The 24646-nt window shown below is 40.1% G+C and overlaps 1 protein-coding gene across 1 annotated transcript in view; it reads left to right on the top strand.

The window, feature by feature from the left end:
- Nucleotides 1–24646, top strand: part of LOC140948207 (polycystin family receptor for egg jelly-like) — a gene marked incomplete at its 5' end in the record, with an annotated part of 33982 nt that overhangs the window by 2592 nt on the left and 6744 nt on the right. Inside the window, 11 exons of the mRNA XM_073397427.1 lie at nt 1384–1673; nt 3906–4062; nt 5747–5851; nt 6913–7251; nt 8772–11553; nt 13402–14005; nt 16349–16681; nt 19979–20125; nt 21505–21690; nt 22750–23001; nt 23777–24331. Coding sequence (XP_073253528.1) covers nt 1384–1673; nt 3906–4062; nt 5747–5851; nt 6913–7251; nt 8772–11553; nt 13402–14005; nt 16349–16681; nt 19979–20125; nt 21505–21690; nt 22750–23001; nt 23777–24331 — 5750 coding nt within the window. The remainder of the gene's footprint in view (nt 1–1383; nt 1674–3905; nt 4063–5746; nt 5852–6912; nt 7252–8771; nt 11554–13401; nt 14006–16348; nt 16682–19978; nt 20126–21504; nt 21691–22749; nt 23002–23776; nt 24332–24646) is intronic.

Genomic DNA, 24646 nt, shown 5'->3' with positions numbered 1-24646 from the left:
CTGAAGTGATTATGTGGCAAGGAACATGAATCCATTTTGTTAAATGTGACTTTAAAAAATTAGTTTATATATATATCACTCAACTTTAGTGACCATGGAAATACAAGTTGAATGTTAAACTGGGGCATGTTCCCATCTGGTTTAATCCTACTCATAATGTCCAGGTTATGTCACCACAATTTGAAAACCAAGAGTCTTTGATAAGTAAAATATAAGGTGACAATGTGTGAGCAACATTCATCTGGTTCAATCTAACTTATAATCTTTAAGAAGCTCTATTCAATTCAAGTCATTTAGATTTAGTAATTGCTAAAAATTAATGTAAGGTGCCCCAGTGAAGCATGGGCCATACAGCCATCTTTTATCTTCACTTTTACTCTGTCGGTCGATACACATTTCAGTTCTAGTAAATATTTTAGTTCTTGTGAAAATTTAAGGTGACTTCATGAACAGGTGCCATATAGCCACCTCCTGTCTACTTACTTCACTCACATCATGAAATTACAGTGGGAAAAAATAGACCGCTTATCGCCAACTAACACACTCATTTAAAGGCCTCCAGTCCAAAAAGACACCCTGCTCAAAACGCTAAATAGTGAAATTTTACACCCTGTTTAAGATGCAAGACCCTGCATCCCGTTCAGAAACACATGCATATTTAGGTAATTAAGGGAGTACCCTCCCCGGAAAATTTCCGGTGACAGTTGTTTCACTTTGGCCTTACAAAGTAGGTGGGATTGCCTTGTCATTTGTTCCTTGCTTACAGTTGTAGGGCTGTGGTGCATGTGCCTTAACTTTTTCCTGGACTAAAGCTCTTGCATATCTGGGTATTCCCAGCTTCATTTCCTTTAAGTAAATAAACCGCGGCGCTATACCTGTGGCCTCTTCATCCTATGTTGTTTCCTAGCAGAGCTTGGCCACGGCCTGGTTGAGGTAACCAAGGGTTTGTGCAAAACTTGAATTCATATATGCAAATTCTTCAGTTTAATTCTTTTTGCCGATAATTCCATGAGTGGATGCTCTAAAAAGAATAGAGTCCCGGCTGAAATTTAACTCCAGGATTTCGCTAATCCGCCTTCGAACTACTGGGCCCGGAGCAACACTTCCGCCAAGACTTCATTTGTACAGGAAAGTAAAACATCAAAAGTTGAAATGTTATATATGTTGTAGTTAATTTTTTATCTCAGTTAATTTTTATTTTTCCTTTGTTTTTGGGTTTGGTAATGTATGCTAATTAAGTTGAAACAAAGGAAAAATAAAAATCACCTGAGATATAAAATTAACTACAACATATACATTAAAATCACTTTTTTATAGGACAGCGTTTTCACTTGTATTGTTTACTGTTTGTGTCGATTTTAACTCATAGTGGGTTTATTGCAGAATGTCCTCGTCCAACTCCTTTTATTGTCAGTCAACAAAATCTGAGCGCATCATCCTCGCGTGATCAATTTACAGCGCAAGATGGTTTGATAACCGACGATACGTTAACCGCCTGGTGCGCCTCTGTGAAAAACGACAAACAGTGGTTGCAAGTGGATCTCCAAGAGGAGAAAGATGTTATGGCTCTCGCCCTGCAAGGGTACAACCATTCCTGGGTGACAACATTTTTTTTACAGTATAGCAGCGATGGTAAAACGTGGTACTGTTATGGTTCAGAAACTGGCCCCAAGGTAAAAGTTTTATTCTAGTTTCTCCGTAATATTAAGGTTTTGACAGACGATTAAAGGCGAGAGTCTGACTTTTTGGTCTTTGGGAATTTTTTTCTGACATAGAACAAAAAAAGCCTGCGAGCAAGCTCTCCGGGGCGCTCTGGCGACGGGGCGGGAAAAGGAAGGAGAGCTTGCAACTGTGTCTCTGGAATTTGAATTCCACCCCCAATTTCTCTGTGGCTCTCTGTTGACTCGCCAATCGGCGCGAAGCGGAAACGAGCGAGAATGTGAGCAAATATTGAAAAACACGTGCCAAGGGTATTGACGTCATTACTTATGTCATCTGCGCCAATCAGCATTTCGCATCGACTTAGTGGAGACGTAGTTGCAAGCTCTCTTTTCTTTCCCCGCCGGCCACCAGAGCGCCCCGGAGAGCCCAATCGCAGGCTCGACAAAATTTGTCGAGTTTTTTCAATTCTTTTATCTTCATTGTGAAGGAGGCGTGGATAGGGGTAATACGAAGAACTTCAACTGAGGAGATATATGTGGCTTAAAAAAAAAAAAGTTGGAATCCCATCTTGTCCTTTTGGCAAGCAGCTCTCACATTTTTTCGTGCCTGGGCCACTTCTTGCTTGTTTTAGTTAAATATTTAGAAGGTGACCTGCTTGGACCCTTGTCTTGCGGATAAGTGAGCCTCAAAAGCCTTAAAAGCTGGAAAATCTACTTTTCCCGGCGGACTGCACTTTTTTCGAGCCCTGACATTTGGCGTATGTCAGATACTACTCATACTGACCGACAGCTTTTCAAACAAGATGTTTCGTATTATATTGTTGTCATTGAATTACAGAACATTATGTGGTGTATCAAACTCGAGGTAAACAGTTTTTTTATCATACACATGTCAGTGCTCGACTTTCAGAAAAAAAATCTTGGGGCCAACAGGCCCCCATGTTTTCATTTTTGGTCGCCAGAACAAGTATTCTGGTCGCCAAAAATTATATATTATAAGGTATTCAAGCTTAAGGTTCAGGAAATGGAATACACATTAAGAAAAACAAACTTAAGGAATCTTAAAAAAACTTATTTGGGATATTAAAGAACAAAATCTGCAAAATTTGTTTTGCGTCCCATGTATTTGCACGTTCAGAAATGAACATCGGTGAAACTTCATCTATTTCGCGGTTGCCTAACACGTGATCGAAAGTCTCCAGAAAGAGGAAACGTCGCTAATGTTTTCGGGCAATGAAGTTGATTTCGCGAGAAGTCTGTTAGACAAACAGCATGAGTTCAACGGTACTTCATTAGAAGTCAATAAAATACTTCAGAGCTTTTATTTGGGTCGCCACGCTCAACAGAAATTTGCGTAAAGTTGTTTACAAGAATTGCGAAGTTCGAGTAAGCGCTGTTCGTTCTCGATTAGCTTCGATTAGCTTTAGCTTTTATCAGACTAATCTGCTATCGAGTCCGCAATCGAGATACATGTTGGGCAAAAAGAAATTGTTTTAAATATCGATGCGCTAAAAGTCATTCCCGGAGAAACACGGGACGATCTGTTGAGAATTGCGATCGATTTGCCCGAAAGTCGATAAGTCTTTCGTCGAATTCATTCATTTCACAATCCTCTTTCAAGTAAACGTAGATTAGAGTGTTGAAAGAAATCGTTAAAGCGTTTAGACAAATCGTTAAAATGTTTAGACAAACCGTAAGAGCGTTTGGGCAAAACGTTAGAGCGTTAGCAAAATCGTTAGCTATCCGTTAGTTTTGTAAAGGATAACAGATTAACAGTGTACGTTTACCCAAAGAAGAAAGTCACCTATCTTGGTGGCCAGGTTGGCGACCAGCGGTGAAAATTTAGTCGCCACTGAGTAAAAGCTGGTCGCATTGGCGACCCCACAGGTCGCAACGTCGAGCCCTGCATGTATTAGGCGCCAAGAAGCGAATTAAGAGGAGAAGTTAGGATTAAGTTGTGAACCCAACCTCTTCCCAACCCCCCTCGCCCCCAAAAAGAAAACAGAAAAGAAAGGTGAAAAATACATAAAATTATAATAATAATAATAATAATAATAATAATAATAATAATAATAATAATAATAATAATAATAATAATAATAATAGTAATAATCATAAATATTAACAATGATAGTAATAATAATAATAATTATATTATCGAATCTAAGACAGTAAGTTACATTTGCTGGTATATCTTAGCACACGTGCTAAAATTGATTGTGACGTTCCTGTTTGCTGTTATAGTTATTTGATGGAAACGAGAACGATGAAACAATAAAAGTGTACGTTCTTCACCTGGACTCAATCTATGCTCGATATCTGCGTATCAACCCGCAAAGCTGGGAACATGACATATGTTTACGTACCGAGATATATGGTTGCCCTTATGACGTGAACAAAAGTAAGTAAGTTAGTTATTCCTCCTTGTGATTGTAAGAGGCTGTTCACACTTGATACCTGACGGAAGAACAGAATGTGTGTCCACACAGGGACCTGGTGCCCACTTACGTGCCCGAGTAAAGCTTCTTGCCCCAATAGGCCTTTTGTATTAGTTGATCACGTGATCAAAAAACTTTGCTAGCACGAGCTGAAAAAAAAGCATGTTAAAATTAGGTAACCTGTCAATTTTCAGCCGTATATCTCAAAAGTAGCGTTTGCAACGGCCGCCGAAAATTAGAAGGATTTGTATGAGAGAAACAACTTTTGACCCCCAGTCACGCTTAAATGGTTTTCCAAATCCTTGTAAATTTCGAAATTTTCAAACTGTCGTAAAATATTACCTTAAGCATTAAGGGCCTCAAATCTCCTTTTAATTCATAACAGGCAATCTGAGCCTTAAATGCGTAAGAGAAAGATTTAACGACAATCAAAAAATTTCAGAATTTACAAGGACTTGTATGGAAAACCACTCAAGCGTGACTGGGTGGCAAGAGTTGTTTTTCTCATACAAATCCTTCTAATTTTCGGCGGCCGTTGCAATCGCTACTTTTGAGATGTACGGCTGAAAAATTGTCAGGTTACCCAATTTTAATATGCTCTTTCAGCTCGTGCTAACAAAATTTTTCAAAATTGCATTGTTTTCGTGTTAACCGAAAGTTGATCACGTGATCAACTAATGCAAAAGGCCTCTTCTGGCATGAATAAGGGCGTGTTCACATTAGTGCCCTTTGAGTACCGTACTCTGTTACTGTGCCCTGGCACGAAGTGTGAGCGCTACCTAATATGACATAGGAGAATAGTTCCAGTTTGTTGTTTAAACCAATGTGTGAGAGAAAATCGGCAGTTTAAAATGCATTTATGGACTCTACCTCCTCTCACTATGGCCGCGTATTCTGTTGTCTACGGTCGAAGGCAAGACTGTTTGTTTGTATAGGCCCGATTACCAACCGCTATTCGGCAAATGTTTGTACGCCAACAGTAGTTGAAAATGTAGTGTGCATTGAAAAGAAAATTTAAATGGTCCCTATAAAAGTGTTTTGATCATTTTTTTTGTTATCGCTTTAAAATAATAACTTAAGTCCATCCGATGTTCTAATCAACAAGGTGGTAGTAGTACTTGATATTTTCCTGGAACCTGATTATGAAAATAGCTCGTAGTGCTTTGGATCTCACAATAGAGAGCTTAAGATTTGAGGACGAGAACGAGTTCCTGTACGAAATGTAACTAAAAGGTTTTCGCGCGTGTTCTCAAAGATACGCTGGAAAGGAGGTTGAGTTCTCTCCCGATAGCAAAAGGTTAAAATTTCTTACATTTGATAACTTGTTCCCGCCACTACGAAATTCTCACTACAACTCGTAGTGGAATGACGACAGTAGACCTGCACCGTTCTAAACCTCTTATTTTAGTGGTCCCCTTTAATCTGCTCTTCCATTGTTTTTATGCAACAATCCCTATTGTTTTCCCAGCTAATCAAAAACAATCTTTCAAATAGGTGCGGGATCGCCCAATGACGTTGGCTATCACGTTTTTCCGCCAAAATGACGCTGGCTCACGCGTGAGCAATACTCAGTATTGAAAAAATCTCGTACTCCTAGCTGTCTTCGTCTCAGAAGCTTCATCCCTCTAACGTATCAATATCTTTCAGCTTACGATCACCGACCACCTTTGTACAACAACACCTGTGGAGTAACAAGACCCACGGAGCCACCAACGACCGTGCCTATCACCACGATAGAAGATGTTATTGGGGGTAGGTATCGTCGACATGAACTAAGATAGTACGCGCGATCTGATTGACCGAGAGGCGTGTTTGCATGAGACTATGTAAACATGGTTGTGGCGTCAAAATGTTTTGCTTTTGGCGTGCTATGCAAACAAGGAAAACGCTTTCTATTGCTTAAATCATGCATGCTATTAAAATAAACGTACCATATTTATTCGATAGACCAATTCCGATATATTAAAATTTATACTTGGCTGCGAGGCTTGGGGGAATAAAACAAAAGAAATCATCTTGAGGCTCAATAACGAATAATACATTCCTTTTGTTTTATTTCCCCAATCCTCGTAGCCAATTATGAATTTTAATATATCGAAAATGGTCCATTAGACGCCGTCCTCTATTAAACGCCGCAGATGGAATAGCCTGCGTAGCATGGCGAATTTCGCGGCTTCGTCATTCGTGCGCCCGGCTCGACAAAACCGCTATGCTACGCAGGCTACAGATGGAAACAAAATTAGCAGTAAACACCACACCCAATTATTAGAATGCGGCGTTTATTTGAGAATTCTAAGGAAAAAAAAACTAAGTAAAACACGGTAATCTACACCATTCAAACAATTACGATTCAACCTCAGCAGAAAAAAAAAGCGAGACACTGGAACTTTAAATATCTTTCTGTTGTACATAATGTTTATAAATGATTTTTCCTAATTGTTGTCAGTGACTTAAGAAGTAACGCCGCACTTGAATAAACTTCGCACGTTGAAAAATTTAATAAACGCCGCGGTGTCTGTTCGAATTGATATTTTCTTAATCAGTCAGTTATATAATGTCACTTATGTCTGACTGGATAGCGGAGCCGAAAGTAATCTATGATAGGTAAACAACACTGAAACACAAACAATAAGTAAAAGTAAACAAGCAAACAACAAAAAAAAAATGGCTACCTACAATTTAGCCCGGTTTGTTAACCCTAGTTCATGATATCAGTTCATGTCGCCCTATTGTGAAAACGATACTAACTACGCATTTTCTTATACATTTAAACTTACTAATTGTTTGGTGATGTATTTTTGACATTCACGCAGTTATACCAATTACACCATTTCAACTAATTCTGCCGAGCTACACTGTAAAAACCAGTGAGTTTATTCACATTGGTGTTGGAGTACATGAAGGGACTCTAGTGGAATATCACTGGAAACTTGGCAACGAAGAGCTGACGAAAAAAATCAAGAAATTCTGGCATACTTACAATCACCCCGGGGTGTATAAAGTTGAGGTCAACGCAACTAATTCCAACAGCACTTATTTCACTAGCGGCATTGTTGTTGTCCAAGACACAATAAGTGGCCATAGGTGTGTCGAGGGCACCATTGTTGTGAATCTGACTGAAGAAGCATCAATAAAATGGGCTATTTCCAAAGGTAAAATATTATAGTAAAAAATTGCAATTAAATTGTAAATTGTAATTTGTTTACCCACGGAGCACTAAGGAGTTGATAAGAACTCGTTGAAACGTGTCCGTGTGTTCCAGATCGATTTGGAATTTGAAAGTGTTGGTTTTTAAGGAGAGGGAAAAACCGGAGTACCCGGAGAAAAACCCCTCGGAGCAAGGGAGAGAACCAACAACAAACTCAACCCACATATAGGACATATAGCGTCGACGCCAGGATTCGAACCTGGGCCACATTGGTGGGAAGCGAGTGCTCTCACCACTGGGTCACCCTTGCTCTGTGTAATAAGTAATATAAAGTAAAGGTTTCAAACTTGCACTCCGGCGTCCCCATTAAATGAGAAATGCAACCAGCGATAAATGGGGAGTACAGTTGAACCTCTTCACAACGGCCACCTTGGGGACAGAAAAAAGTGGCCGTCGTAGAGAGGATTAAACAAGAGTCAATGTTTGGACTGTCGGCCAAAAGAGTGGTAGTTGTAGAGAGGTGGCCGTTAGTGGAAGTTCGACTGTAGGTCAGAAAACAAACAAAAGAAAGACTTCTCCTCTCAACTCTCTTCCCAACCAACGATGACTTCTTTGATGTTTATAAGTAGCTTGTGCAGCGGTGCAACTTGCGGGTTTGGGAGAAAGGGAGAAGGGAAGGCTTGCTGAAAAATTTTCTTATCCACTTATCCCTCGGACAAGCACTATATTAGATGTGTTTGTCCAAAACCTAAGAGTTCTCGTCTAAAAAGGTTTGACAGGTTCCTAAGGCAGCTAGAGCTCGTAAAAACAAATGAAATGGCCTCCGTATGGCAAAGTTAAAAGGAATATTTAACCTTGTTTTATCAAGTATGAGGTTTTCTTTTAATGACTATAAGATTAATTTTAATTCTACTGTAATTTGAAGTAAAATTTCAACTGTTTCTGTATTTTTTTCTAATTAAAAAATGTCCTTGTCCCACGGAAAAGTCATGTCAAAGGTTTACATGTCCGAACTAAATTTCTACCTGTCCCGGACAATCAGACATAGGTTTTTCCTTTCGAAGTGGATTCTGTCGGCAAGACTTGAGAAATGCCGTTGAGAACGTAGCTCCAAGAGGCTCTTATACTCCTGGAGTGATACACAATCATTGACCCACTCTTGACATGTAATTGCCCCAATGGGCTTTAGAAGAAAAGCTTGGAAATAAAATGGTCGATCCTCAAAGTGACAAACTAATAAACAACGCAATGGTGAAAACTAGTTCCTAAGGAATCGTAAAGCTGTCTCACCCCACAGAGGCCTATTTGACCTTTTCGGCCTAAAAAACTACTCAACCCTTTTTTCTTTTCGAAAATTTATAAACCCCTGGATCTTTCTCCTCCCGATATTGCTAAACTCGTCTAGGGGTCTAGGGGGAAAGCATTGCCAAATTATGACCGTTCTCTTTCCTCATTCAAAGTGAAAGGTATGTATTGTAAGCCCTTTTGTCTATTACTGGTAAAAATATGTTATTTATTTTGCAGGAACCAACGTTTCCTTTACGATTTCTCTTGGTGACGGAAGCTCTGAAAAGGTTCTAGAGAATATCGACGATAAAATCAGAAACTATTCTTTATCTCACCAGTATGCACATGTTGGCGTTTATAACGTCCTGATAAACATTAAAAACCGAGTCGACGAAAAAAGTATTAATTGCACTGTTATCGTACAAGAGCCAATTCTGGAGTTGCTACTGACAGCAATAGTACCTCGAATTAAGCATGGATCACGTTCTGTCTATATTGCGATAGGTGAGAACATCAGTATGGTAGGAACGATAACTGGAGGCACCAATGCTTCTTGCAGCTTTGATTTCGGCGAAGATGTCCTTAACGAAGGCGTCAACGTGTTTCAGGCAACGTATGCCTACCGTCAGACAGGAAACTACGCAATCGGCCTAACATGCGAAAACAGAGTAAGCCGTAGAATCGAAACGTTTTCAACAAGAATTGTCATCCAGAAGGATGAACCGATCACCGGTCTTCAGATTAAAGTGAATGTCACAGCCAGAGGGGAATCTTCTGCTTTCGCACTCGTAAAGGAAACCGGAACAGCGTTTCTATGTGACTGGGGATTTGGAGATGGCTTCTCTGTTCTAACGGATTTCTCGCAAATTGATACTCCTGTTTTGCACAACTATACAGAGGAGGGATATTTCAATGTCAGTACTAATTGCTCAAACAGGCATGGTGCTGTTGTGGCCAAAGGCGTTGCCTGGGTTCAGATTCCAATTGTCAACCTAACTTGTGACTCGATGCTTACCTACGTTAATACATCGGCGGAAGCTTCTTTTAATGTCTCCGTTAAGTCCGGCTCTCATGTGACAGTTACCACGAGGTTTGAAAGTAACCATACAAAAAGCTTTTCTCTGGGACGGAGTATTAATGGGTGGAAATACTTTCTGCTGAATCATTCTTTCGCTTCGAATGGTTCTTATGAAGTGGCAGTGATAGCTTTCAATCGTCTTGGTTCACTTAATAGTCAATGCGAGCCAGTGGTTATAGTGCAGCACCCGCTTAATGATCATGATATAACTCTTACGTTGGAAGAAAGGACAATAAAAAATTCGAGTAACGCTACATTTATTCTCAAAACCTTTACTCTTAAGGGGTATTATCCAACCGATGCTTTCTGTCTTTGGTCTTTTGGCGATAAATCGCCTGTCGAAAAGCGAAGATTCGTATTCAATAGTCATGGAAAATATATCATACTTCATCGCTATTCTTTTACAGGGAACTCTTCTACAGGGAACTTCACGTTCACGACCAATGTTTCTTGTTCAAATGAAGTAAGTAGAACTGAGTTCCACACGGCCGTCACTGTTTTGGCACCTGTCCGCCCTGAAATAAAGGTTGCTCTTCAGAGTGAGTACTCTGCAAAGTTTACAAATATCGCATCTAGGAAATATTTTGCCCTTGGAGATACAGCAACAATGCTGGTTACTTCCCAAAATTTTGATAAGGCCTACCGTTGGAAACTGTATGGAGATGTAGTCCTAGGAATTACAAAAGAACCATGGATCAATGTCACTTTAAGCCAAACTGGGACCTTAACTGCAAGCGTTGAGGTGGATAAAGTCGTGGAAAATACGTCAGCGTCGGTCCAGTTTAATGTGCAGGAGAAAATTTCCGGCGTGTCTTTTACATCAAGTGGTTTTACGTGGCTGAGAAACTCGACCCATTTTGAGATAACAATCCCCAAGTTCCAGCGTGGTAGCTGTTTCATCGTGGCATTCAATGATTCTATCACTTCTTGGATTAATAAAACGAATTGCGCCACAAGTGACAACGAAATGAACTTTACCTATTCCTTCAACCACACCTTTCCTTTTGAGGGTAACTATACAGTTTCTCTTACTGTGTTTAACAGGGTATCTGAGGTGAAAAAGAATGTGTTAGTTCTGGTCGCCAAGCCCGTTTGTAAGGTTAAAAATGTTTCAATATGGGACTCGGACAGAAAAATGAGAATAACTGGAGGTGTTGAAAATATCTTGCAGCCGATAAAATACAATAGATCAGATACAATTCGTCTCGAAGGACAGTACATAAATCAATGTTTATTGTCTGACTCCGGAGATGTCAAATTCTTTTGGCAAATTATAAGAATTGAACCTGAAAATCTTGAACAAGGAAGACATTGTTTTAATGAAACCACAGGGGTAAAGGAGAAGAATTATTATAGTAGTAACATAACAGTTCCCCGCAACCTTTTAATTTACGGCAATTATTCCTTCAACCTAACTGTCGAGCTGACAGGCAGTGATGTCTTGAATCTCTATGGACAAGTGCAAGAAGAAACCAAAGCAATAGTCGAAATTGTACCCACTCCTCTGGGTGGTGAAATACGTGGGAATAGCTGTCGCGAAGCGGATACTGAAGAACCGTTGAGTTTAACTGCAGACTTTAACGATCGAGATGCTGCTACACAATTTGACGATCGAGATGTTGCCTTAGACGGGAAAAAAGGCTTAAAATTCGATTGGTATTGCCGGACGAAAAATCAATTCAATGGCATCCATTGTCGCGGCCAAGAGATGAGTTACGATGGCCAATTTGTCCATTGCGCCGATCAAAAGTTGATTCATAATATTTCTGCGATAGAGAGCAATCTAAATTATTCAAACTTTACGCCTGGCCTCGAGAGTTATATTGCAAACAAGACTTACATATTTACGGTTAAAGTGACCAAGGAATGTGATGGGCGCACTGCTTGGGGTGAGGTTTCTGTTTTTATCCTACCACCAGGTCCGCCAAGAATGACCATAAGGTACGCAAGTGGTGTTTCTGTTCTAATTTGGTCTATCTGTTAAATACCAGGTTGATTCAAGTATTATGGCACGCCAGGGCCCAGTTCTTTGAAGTTCGGTTATTAAAAATTAAAGCATAATCATAATCATAATCATAATCATATAGGTTGAGTTAAGAGACTGTTTATAAATTCAGGGCTTTCGTGATTGATATAGGTTGTCTCTGGTTTCCAGACAAAGGTATAGTAGTCTACCTCGTCGCAGCCGTTGTTAGTGTCGTCACGCAACGCATCTCTCCGTTGCGTGACGACACTAAAAAAACGGCTGCGAGGGAGACTAAGACAAAGGCTGACCGCAATGTTGTGTCTGCTCAATTGTCGTCAATACTAGACGAGAGAATTTCCCTTAAGATTTAGGTTCATCTTGATCAAAGTAAACTATCAGTCGACGAACTCGGGCGAGAACGCCATAAAATTTGTTCACAACACCAACTATCCGAAATGACTATAATTTAATTATTCACCGACCTCTAATGACCACCCTGGATTTTCTTAACAAAGTAACTAACCAAGATCAGCCACTCTTTTTCTGGCGCTTGGTCTGTACGTCCCCTTTTGGACCTGCCACCTTGAATGTTGAGGTCTTCAAAACCTGCGGAGATATTAGAGACCTTTGGACTCAAGGAGGAGGACGAGCACGCGGCCAACAATTAACTTAAAGTTTTTTTCGCGTTTTCTCAGAAATGTACACCTCGAAAGCGGCGTTGTGCTCTTTTTCACCAGAGGCGTTAGCACGGTTATTTTTATTGAAGGAGGTTATAAGCCCGCTCCCGAACGCAAAATGATAAAACTTCTAACATTCGATATTAAACTTGTTTCCGTCATTAAACTCCTAGTAGAGTGACGATGGCTATCACGTTTTCCCGCCAAATTTTGACGTTGCTTCACGCGCTTGCACTTCTTGATGTCAAGAAAATCTTATTCTCGTAGTCGCTCTTCTCTTTGAATCTAAAGGTCTCTATCAAGGCAAGCGCGAAGTTCGAAAAAACACAAGCGGGTTGCAACTTGTTTCCCGACCAGTTTTCCGGCCCTATAAATGAACATAACAGCCTGTAGCGACCTAGCCCAGAAATAGTGGAACTATTTACGTGTCTAGTATAAATTGAATAGTTCTTTTATAATGTTATGAGTTTATTTATAGGTGAATCTAAGTAAGAGAGCAAGTGTTTAGTTGCATACCTGTTCCACTCTCTTAGTGCTAGGTTTACCAGCCTTAAAACCGACACTTTCAGAGTCTACAGTTATAGATGAGTATATTTTTCCGAAGACAGCGAGTTTTTTATTTTTTGTAAAATAATTAGTAGTGAGTAGTTTTTCAACGTCACTCAGTAGAGTATAAATAACGCTCAAAACGAATACAAATATCCTACGGTTGTTCTCCAGAAGACCGGTCTGACCGGCTCTCCACAAACGTAGTACATGGCAGAAAATTCATCGTTTTTCGACGAAAATAAATTGTAAATCGTAATCTTAAGAAAGCGAGTTTTTTCAGTAGAGTCGCCTGAGCAACAGTGAAATGTCAACATTGATTAATGCAGTCAACATAAACTGACTTTATTAGCTACGAATACAACAAGAAAGATGAAAACAGACCTAAATGTGTGCAACAGAGTGAGATGGTGATGGCAACAATAATATTATGTGGAAACAACGTCCATTTCTCTTCGATCTCTTGTATTTTGGGCTCGCCAAAATGAAGCGGGACTCGCAAGAATATCCCACTAAACTACACACTCTACCGTCCAACAAGATATATTTATTTTTAAACGACTAATCTGCGCTTTTCTTTTTTTCTTTTTGCTTCATCAGGTGCCTAGATCGCAATTGTTCAAGTAGGCTGAATCCGTCAATAGATCTTAGACTTGAGGCCGAATGCGAGGGACAGTGTTTGTTTTTCACGCTATTTTTTCGCTGGAAAATACAAAGACTGAATGGAAGTGAATGGTCCCTACCTCCTGAGCTAATAAGGGAGAATACAAATCGTGACTTCGTTATTAAGTCTCAAATCTTCCAGGAACACTTAAAACCTGGAGGCCAGTGCATTGTGAAACTGGAAACGTGGAGAGAAGGAGGAAGGACAGGTTACGTCACCAAGATTTTAAGGGTCAATGAACCTCCCAAGTCTGGCAATTGTTCGTGCTATCCGCCGACAGGAAATATCTCTCACACAGAGTTCCAGATTTCCTGTGATGGTTGGGTCGACTCTGAAAAGCCACTACTATATAGCTTCAGTTATCGTAGAAATGACAATGGGACGCAGCCACTCCTTACGTCGCCAGAGAACCCTAGCTCTTCGAGGAAATTTAGAATTTACGAACAAGTGTCTCAGGATGTTCTTTCAGTGGATATATCGATTAGTGTATCGGTAGAGGACGCCCTTGGTATGAGATCATGGTATGAAGTCAAACTGCAGGTACAACCAACGTCTCGCTCTACTCTGAAATTTAATTTGTTAGATAAAAGATAGCCTGCGCAACAGCCGTCGGGACTAAACTTCTGGTTTAAAGGTGATTATGCTACACGAGACGATTTTCAACGACGATTTTTAGCGCAACACAGCGTTGCAACATTGTTGCCACATTGTTTCGAATGGTTACAACATTGTTCCAACATTGCAAGGCTGTGTTGCGCTAAAAATCGTCGTTGCGTATCGTCCGGTGTAACATCACCGTAAGTCCGTCTAGCGCCGAAATCCTTGCTCTGGGCCCCCACCTGAGTTCCAGGACTTGGGTACGATGCACGACATGATTGGCCTGTTAAAAAAGCTACAGTAAATCCTCCATTAAGCTTCCCGGCGTATTTATTTCAAGCCCATTTGAAGGGGGGGTGGGGGGGGGGGAGGGGCTTAATAGAGACGGGTCTCTTATTTAATTTAGAAAGGACGAAGGTATCATTCTCCATAAAGAAGTAGAATACGGAGTGGAAAAACTCAAGTACAAGAAGTTTCAGGTCATGAAGCCGAGGATCAGTATCACATCCGAACTTTCAGTTGGTAAATAAACCATCCCGGATCAGTCCACACGAAGTTTTACGGCCGTGATCGATTAACACAGTCTATCATTTACTAGTGAAAATCTATTATTTATTAGTGAAGAATAATTAGGAGAGGGGAGGGGGGGGGGGGGGGGCTTAATAGAGGAGGGGGCCTATTAACTTTCTTCCCCTTAAAAGGGGGCCTTACTAGAGGAAGGGGGCTTATTTGAGTGGGGGAGGGGGGAGGGGGGCTTAATAGAGGATTTACGGTATTGTTAATTTACCAGATTGGTTGAAGGGAAATTTGAAAAGCATTTCCGGTAATTCGTTGTGTCCGTTGGGGGCCCCCAGAAGGAGGATATGGGCGCTGCCTCGCAGACGGACGGAGGCTACATGAAAAGTGGTTACTGGGAAGTATAAACATCACTAGCGAATTAACGATTATCAGTACAAAGTTCGAGCCAGACGAGGGTCCACCTTCAGTAGAAAATCGTTTACTGTGCGATAAAAAAGTCTCCTTTTCCACCGAACGCAAGCAAAAGTGGAAAGAAGAGTCACATTAGTATCGTTTTTTCGATGAAACTGCTACTTTCAGACGTCAAATATTTAATGAGTCGAGTCTAAAGTTTAGATATAAGTAAGTGAATCATTTGGCGATGGGCAGGGGGAACTGGTCAGTGGCGGATCCAGATAATCAGATAAGGGGAGGGGGGGGCGGTCATCCAGACCCTGAGATAAGGGGGATGCCCGGTCTAAAAAAAACCTTTTTCGCCTCTTTGGGCCTCAGTTTGGTCTAAAAAATAAGGGGGGCGGGCCCCTCGAATCCCTCCCCTAGATCCGCCACTGCTGGTAGTGGCCTTGGGGTGCGTTAGCACGAAAAATCGCGCCCGTCAGTTGTCATAAGGCAGAGAATGTTCCCCGTGGTCAAAAGAGAAAAAATTGCAGAAACTAAAGTTAGTACCTTAAAACTCATTTTTTCACTGTTAAAAGTTATCAACGAGTTGCTGTTCATTTACAACATTTTCTGAACGACTGCTTAAAAAGTTCCAAGATATTGAAAACTGAAGAAGTCCGTTGTTTTCTCTTATTGGTAAAAGGACTCTCAGCAATAATCCTTATAACTATTGTACTGAGTTTTACGAATAGTCTTTCACGCACTAGCCTTTGTTTTAGCCTTCAGACAAGTTTCGTTTATTCAAACTTCTTCAGTTTGGCTAAAACTGTTACAATACGTTGTTACATTCGAACAAGCAAACGTGTACGCTCACCCTCAAGCGCGTGCAAGAAGGCGCGCGCAACTGCTTAAAATTACAACCCATCAATTATTTCACTTTTGCAATGTTATAGAGTTCCATTCCGTGTTGTTATTTATAGATCCTTCTCGTCTGATTTTGATGGATTCAGCAAATAAACAGACAAACAAAACATTTGACCGCGGTAGTGAGGGAAGGAGTGTACTGCTTTGGAAATCAAAGATGGTGAAAAAAACATCCCCTAACATAATTACTACACCGCATGCTAGCTACCATATAGTGTTGACCAAGATTCCGAGGCAGGGTTTTGGGTATGAGACTGACTATGTATATGACAAAAAACATTCATTTCCATTTGTCGTGTCCCTCGTCCATTCAATTGTATACTCTGTTTAAGACTTAGGAACCCCAAACCATGCCCATTTCAGCGGCACATTCCCTGTTTAGGCGAAAAAGGGAGTTGAGCCCTAGGTAAATCATGTTGTTCGGTTCAGCGTTTAAACCTGGCTATACGTTGGTTCTTCTTTCAGGTACAAAATGTGAAAAGAGCAACTGTAAATCTTGATTCTGTCTTCAACGATTTAGACAACGAAAATACCACTTCTAACATCAGTAACCCCGAGGAAGTCCGAGAGGAAAACTTAAAAGTTCTAAGCCTCTTGGACCAGGTTCTGTTTTCCGATGACGACGATAATATTGGTAACGAGGGTGAAGCTTCTCAAGCAACGACAACCTTACTTCCAACCACTAAAGCACAGCAAATCACTGGTGGAAACGTTACAGAAGAAAATATAACAGCCACGGGAAGTACAGTGGCACCAACCGAACAACAAATGACAGAAACGCAGCAAAAGAAAGCTAAAGTAAGTCATCTTCCTCATAACCTGAGACCGAAGCAGCCAACATTTCGCGACGCCACGACTGGGTTCTTCGCATAAATGACGTCTGGAGATCGACCGCAGAAATTCCGTGCTGATGACGCTCACTACTTAGGTCTGAAGAGTGCTTTTGATTGTTTGGAAATTTGCTTCACCCAATCAGATGCACTACCCAGATTTGGGTAGTGACGCGTCATCAGTATGGAATTTCTACGGTTGTTGCTCAGACGTCATTTCGCGGAGAAACCAGTGGTGGAGACTCGAAATGCGACTCTTTTCTTAGGCTATCGTTCTCACAGATAGCTGCAAATGTTTCTAGAATTTCCAAAAAAAATTTCACAAGTCGGGACCAGACAGGCCGTCAATGAACGTCTTGGTAGACTTCTGTCTCATGTGGCTTTCCCTTGTTCTAATTTTCTGGCGGAAATCCCTTCCGGTCCTCTTTTCTTGAAGTTGTTTGTTGCATCTGGTGATACTAACGCGGTCGTTTTATAATAATTATAAAAGTAAATTATAATTTTTATAAAAATTATCCCAGAGTCCTTTGAGACAATTTTTTAAAACCTTAATACTTTTATACGTAGAAGAATGTCAGACCACAACAAGATAACATTTGCCACAAAATATCTTCCCATGTCACATGTAGGGTGATGACATCGTCAGTCACGTGACTATTTCCGAATTAGGCTTTTTTTGTTGCTGTGACAAGATTTCAAAAAACAAATAGCATATTTGAGGTTTTGGTTGTGTGGGGCATTTAAAAGTAACTAGTTGACGTCTGGCATTTAAAATTTAAGCGGGTAATGAACAAGAGCGAAAAAGTCAGGAGACTAGGCCGAGGACTGTAGAGAGTTGACGTTTCATCACACAGCAGAGAAATTTTACTCTCTTTTTTACCTGTGTTTCGCATATAGCCAGTAACATAATGTGGTAAATTGAAAACAAAGTTTACAGGAATATAAAAACTGCGCCGGTATGCATCATAGCGTATTTACCGGTTTGTTTAGTAATACTGGACACTGTTGTCATTACCCAGCTCAATCGTCGATTTTCACATGTGCCCAATTTAATTCGAGAGGTAACTGCTTTGAGATGGGACGTCTGAATCAACTAAATTCGACAGTTTCAACTTAAATACGACTTTGTCGAATCTGCTACTGAAACAGTCGAAAATTCGACTTAGGTTCAACATTTTATTTAGAAGTCGAATTTCACATCTGCTGAATATAATGGACCAATTATAGAAACCCTCATCCATATTGGAAAAAACATTTCCTAGAGACTAGGAATATTTACAACAAACGAAGTTAAATTTGGCACCATCATACCCGACGTCTGAATCAACTGCCGTATTTAATTACTTTCATCGACTAAAATTGGTGTTCGTTATTCCTAAGAAATTCTTCGTTTGAAAGGGGCCCAACATGACATAAGTTTCAACTTAATGGTTTGCAGGCTGTTATTAACTTGTTGTTTTCTTTCCAGTAAGAGCAATTCGTATTTCTCTTTGTAAATCCATTTTATTAATCGGCTTGTGCCCCGACTTAAGAATCAGCGGTAATAGTTGATTTTAGTTTCTCTTTGATATGATTTGAATGTCACTGGACATGATTTGTATATCAAAAAGAGCGATCAATTTTCATCCATCCATTTCATGGATCACTTCTCACTGACAATAGCGGACAACCTCGAAGCGTGACTTCGTTGTATAAATATGCGCCACCAAAGAAAGACGAAAAAGCCAACCCTTTTTTATCAAATTATTTTAAGGTTTAAACTCGAAGCTTTATTGTGTAAAATCATTATAATTTACTTTTATCGGTATTATTTGTACTACTACTACTACTACTACTACTACCACTACCACTACCACTACCACTACCACTACCACTACCACTACCACTACCACTACCACTACCACTACCACTACCACTACCACTACCACTACCACTACCACTACCACTACCACTACCACTAACACTACCACTACCACTACCACTACCACTACCACTACCACTACCACTACCACTACCACTACCACTACCACTACCACTACTACTACTAATATTATTATCACTATTATTAATATTAATAAAAAGTTCATTTCGATAAAAAATTCATTTCAATTAAAAAACTCATTTCGATTAAAAAATGAAATAATAATAATAATAATAATAATAATAATAATAATAATAATAATAATAATAATAATAATAATAATAATAATAATAATAATAATAATAATAACTGTTTATTCACAAATTCATGAAAAAGTGATAGGGAGATATAGGAGTTTATCCTCTGGGTTTACCGGCGTGATACCCACGCGGGATGGTGGGAGAACACGAGAAAAGCTTGGCATAGAAAGTGTGGTCTATTGCTTTAATAAAGAAACTTTAAGTTTTGTATGAGTTTACCGGCACAATAAACCATAGGTTTTTAACTAATCAGAACGACAGTACCATCTTAGTTATTTTATAAAATAAAAGAAATTAAGAACATTTGAAATTATTTACAACTGTTTCAAATAGTAGATATATAATATATTACACGTTTGAGGAACTTGGTGTTCACTAGAAAAATTTGCACGATGACAACTCAGTCTGTTCTTAAAAGTGTTCAAATTTTCCGCCTCAGCAATTTCCTTTGGCAGATTATTCCACTCATCGATTATACGGATAAAAAAAGAATATTTAAGACTTTTTAAATTTGCGGATGCAAACTTAAGTTTAAAACGGTGATTAGCTCTTAAGGGTCCAATATCGTGTGCAAACGTGAAAAATGCTGAGGCATCTGGTCCATTAAGTCTGTTTATTGTCTTATAACACTCGGTAAGCGACGAAAATAATCTTCTTTGTTAAAGTGTTGGCCATTTCAGGAACTTTAGACGTTCTTCGTAGGACATGTCTCGCCTGATATTTCCAAGGGCAAATTCAGTTGCTCTACGTTGTACTTTCTCCAAGGTGTTTGAGTCTTTTTTAAGGTGCGGACACCAAACTGGAGAGCAGTACTCGAGTTTTCTGTATCATGAATAATAATTCACTTATTGAAGCCTGTAAAAACCATCTTTTGATGGTTCGATCGCTCATGCTCATCTTCAACAGTAAACAAGGGTAATTAGTGTCACGGCACGAAAAGCTATCTAGTATATTGTGAACATAGGCCTTGGTAACACCCTATTGAGTGAATGAAACCTACGCCTTTGCAAAGGTAGCCAGTTCAGTTTGCCTTGTGGATAAAACTTATTAAAAATCAGTGTTATTGTTTCCTTTTTCTTAATAGATAATTGAAAAGATTACATCAAAGCTCAAAACAAACACAAAAGTTCTCGCGGAAAGTGGAACAACAACCGTTGATGAGCTGCTGGTCATAAGCGACGCCTTGGAGAGAGCGACAGAGAACAACGAAGTACTTACACAAAATGCCCGGGTAAATACAACCAGCTTTTGACTGATAGGAAAAGAATAACTTATCAAGCATTTAGTCACTTTCGGATCTACTAAGGCCTTGGCCAAAGGTCGAACTTTTCATGAGACGAACCAAGCTTTGTTTTGTCTTTTGGGTCAGACGTCGAGCTTGAAGGACGCGTCAAACCAATCAACTGAATCTAACCAAACAGCAATTTTAAAACATTTTCTCCCGAACGAGGCTAAGTATATATTATCATACAAAGTTTTAATTTTTTAGCTTAGTCCGTCGCATGTAAAGATCGACGTTTGTCCCGGAGACCGGCGATCTTCAGACGTTCTGTCCGTCTGAAGGAGACGAGTAGAACGTACTGGACGATCCAAACTTATTTAGACGAACTTAAGTGAGGCAGACGTCGAACTTTTCGCCAATTTAACTCACTAAGTTTGGTTAGTCTCGTGAAAAGCTTGACTCTCGGCATAGATCGAAGACGTTTGTTCAATTTCAGGAACAGCGTCATAATCAGAGAAATTAACTGAGTTGCCTTAATTAAACGCTTTAAATGGCACTGTAGCGTATTTGCCATGATTCTTCGAATTATCCGATCCTCGGAATATTAGCTTCTTATGTGTAGAACTGTTTGACTCAATCACTTTGGAAATGAGTAAGAATGGACTTGGTAAATGTCAAAACTGTGGTATCAACTGGAACGAGAATACAACCAAAAACTAATGGACAAAGAAAACGTACTCTTGGCTCTTACCATATATATTTTCCATACTCCTATTCAGGTCGCTCCCGTCTCTCTTGTTCTCAATTTGCTCTCCTAGAAGGGTCTGCCTACAGGCGACAAATACTCTTGAAAAATGTCTTATCATACTTTAAAGCATCTCCACTGTACGGCGCAAACCTAATCTTTGCCTCGCCTCAAAATAATTGTTTCCCAACCAATAAGCTGAAAATCCCCTTAAGTTGATTCTCAACTGATTAGTGGTATGCTCTATGCAACCGCGGCAGGAATAGCTCAGGCGGTAGAGCGCTTTAATACAGAGCGGCAGGACGTGGTTTCGATCCTCAGAGCCGGAACGACACTTAGGGTCTTAAAATAATTGAAAAATAAAGGTACTGCCTTTGCCCTGCTAACGGCTAAAAGTTCGCGTTGGCCGATTGCCCAAGTAGAAATGGTGGTCCCTTCGTCCCCAGTCGGAGACGTACGGTACAGTGAAAACACCAACAACGCTCAAATAAAATGCTCTTTTTGACGTTCATTACACAGCACGAAGTGTGTGGCGTCCATGACAGATTCGTACCTTAGACAGCAAGCTCTCCTGAGGAGACTAAAGTTATAGTAAAAAGAGGATATTGCGTCAAGTTACTCTTTCTCTTACCTCTCTTTTTAGGACGACACCGTGGACACTATGTCCAGCATTGTAGACGCCCTTAAAAAAGACACCGTCCCAGTTTCAAGTCTTGAAAAGATTTCATCAGAGATCCTTGGAATTGCTGGCAACTTATTTAAAAGCATATCAGAGGGGTCTCCAGTGAGTTTAGATGACCCATTTTACCGCTGTGACGACGCGTTCAAAGTAAGTATATCTTTTTTTACAGCCTCTCTCCAGGAGACACCCTAAAGCTAGCACTCAACGCGTGACTGACCGCAAAATAGGTTGATAACTTTAAAAGTACACTTACCACAATGATGACAGCTTCCACAAACTGAACTTTCTGAAATCGATGTACTGCATATAATCGCACGTTACTGTCTTAGTTTCACCAAAATTTGTGTGGGAAAATGGCCCTTGACCTTAAATGTAAGCTTCTATCGCTTCTTTTAAAATGTTGTTGCAGATGAAAATTCTTTTATTCTACTTTAAAAAAAACTCGGGTAATCTATGCAGAAAAATCTATGTTTGCTTCTCTACATTCTCTTTCTGGAGGCGTGTTTGTCTGAGCAGTTGACACCTGCAGATCTGGAGGTCCGGAGTTCAAGCCTCGCCTGTTTCCTTGGACAATGAACTTGACTCTATTTGTCTCTCATCACCAAGGTGTATAAATGGGTACCGGCGACGCCTATTTCGCCTTCGTAAACGGTCGTTGCCATTTTTAACGATCGATGCCACCATTGATTACCAAACCTTCAGTCATGATAGATGTAATATATTCCCTGGATTAAGTTACAATAAGGCAAATAATACGCCTTTGAATAGTGTTAAAAGGAACGACGTTGAAGCCCAAGTTGAAATATCGTTAAAATTTATGGATTGATGTTACAGTAAAGAAAGACAAGACAATACTTAAATTTTCTGGAGTTTTGGCGGATCGGTGTGGTAGTGTAGAGATATTAGGATACGAATGGTCCGAGTTTGAGGTCCAGGTTTGACCTTGGGTTGCGATTTTCTTTCTTTTTGATAAAAACAATCTCCATAACAGGTCAAAACCTTTCTGTCTTAAAAATGGCAGCGACCGTTTACGAAAGGGACAACTGCCCCGGCGACATACTGTTGGGGGGGAACCCTGTAATGGACTAGCATGCCGTCCAGAGGGGAGTAGCAATACCTCTAGGTGCTTCATGCTAATGAAACCGGGATAAGCTCCGCTCGTGTGCGCCTTTACCTTACCTTTTCATTCTCTTTCTTTTTTTAAAGGAAAGGGGCAGAGAGGCATCAAAAGAAATTCTCGATGTGGTGAATAAAATGTGCTTAGCAGTTTTGAAAGTTAAAATACCTGGGGATGCAGACACAGTTATTAATACAGCAAAGATAACAGCCGTTCTCCAGAAAGCCTTGACTAATTCTCTGAATGGATCCATAGTCCAGAACGAACTGGGAATGTTCACACTACCAAACCTGGGATTGTTTCAAAATATCAACTTCGAGGACTACGCAGTAAACCTACAGGTTACATAAAGCCCGAGTGTTTTTTCCTTCCTTGTTTTTGAGCACCGACAAATTTAGAGCCAGGTTGGGTACGGTAAACTTTTCTCAACAAGGACTCTGCTTGATAACAATTTGCGTTTTCAAAATTTGCAGAAGTTAAGAACAAGAACAGTAAAAGATAAAAAGGGTAAAAGAAAGAAAGAGAGAGAGAGAAGATCAAAAGATACTGAGGCAGACAAAAAAAGCCAGGGAATTAAAGCAACAAACAAACGTGGGAAAGATTTACTTACTTGCGTTTCTGTGTAAAAGTGTGGTAATATGTACTTATTGACTGAGTTAGGTCGAGCCGGACGGGAAAATATTTTGCTGTCGGTCGAGACTCACGGACCTCGCGTACAGTAAGCATTTTATCATTTGAAAATGACGGTTGTGTTTTTGGATTTTTCTGAGGGGGAGAAATGCGTTCCTGGCAGCATTTGCCTCGCTTCGAGCGCATTTTTCTAACGCGTTTTTTCCGGCTCTATCACTTGACGCGTACGGCCCTCGTACTGGAATTCTTTTTTGTGGTTTTCCAACGAAATTGCGCGGGGTGCCGTACGGGTCATATATGATAAAATAAGATATTTTTGGCGCATTTATTTTCGTTTTTTTTTTTTGTAGTTTGCCTGTTTTTGTTGTTGTTGTTGTTGTTGTTGTAGTCCAGTCACGTTCCGTTTTACTCTTTGACCCATTGTAAGATTGCTTCATTTACTAACACTTATTGTTTTGTTGATCTACTTCTTTTACCAATTTTCAGATGCTGTCATTTTCAGAAAATCCATATAGCGACTGTGGAGGAGAGGAAAACATCACCACCTCAGTGGTTGCATTAGAGGTGCTTCAAACGGATGGCAGCATGGTTTCTGTTGAGGGACTAGAAAGAGATCTGATAGACATCAGAATTCGTCAAGTGGACAAGTCATTAAAAGCAGAGAGGGAAAACTTTGTTCTGCAAATCAATGACACTTCAGCTCAGTTCCACACGTTCAATTACAGCCTAGATAACGCCGGGGTGAGCCTCGAGTTTGTTTCGGAAGATGAAAACGTACTGGAGTGGAACATAATGGTCGCCCTAGGAAGACGGCCGTCATCGAGCGATAATTTAGCGTCGTGGTCGGTAGATGGGATGGAGCAAAAACTGTTTATACTGGACCATAGTTTGATAAGTGGGGAAGGAACATATTATATTCAAGTTCAGGGAAAAACAGGCACATTTTCTGATTATAATGCCTCGTACAGCCTGACGATATCTACTTTAAAATGCTTCTTCTGGAACGAGACAACAAAAAGTTGGAGCACGGAGGGATGTAAGGTAAGTCGTTGAGCACTAAAATCCGGTTGAAAAGTCACTACTTGGCGATTCACTTCGGCCTTGGAGCGATTTTTTAAGCGACGATTAAACCCAACGACTAAATTAGCTGGAAATAAACTATCCGATGAAAGCTTGAAGAAGAGTTGAGTAAGTTATGTTCATTGAGATATTTAGTGCAACAGTTCCAGGGAGATTCTTTCTCTAAATCAAATGTTGCTCCAGTTTTAAGACATACGGCAGTCTATTCGAGTGTTTCTTGGTGTTGCGGAAAACATTGTTAGTTCGCTTTTGTGTTGTAGTGTGGGTATTGTTCAG

Source organism: Porites lutea, chromosome 9, assembly GCF_958299795.1.
Source record: "Porites lutea chromosome 9, jaPorLute2.1, whole genome shotgun sequence".
Classification (NCBI taxonomy): Eukaryota; Metazoa; Cnidaria; class Anthozoa; order Scleractinia; family Poritidae; genus Porites; species Porites lutea.
The sequence above is the reverse complement of the archived record's forward strand: the minus strand, read 5'-3'. Positions and strand labels throughout refer to the sequence as shown.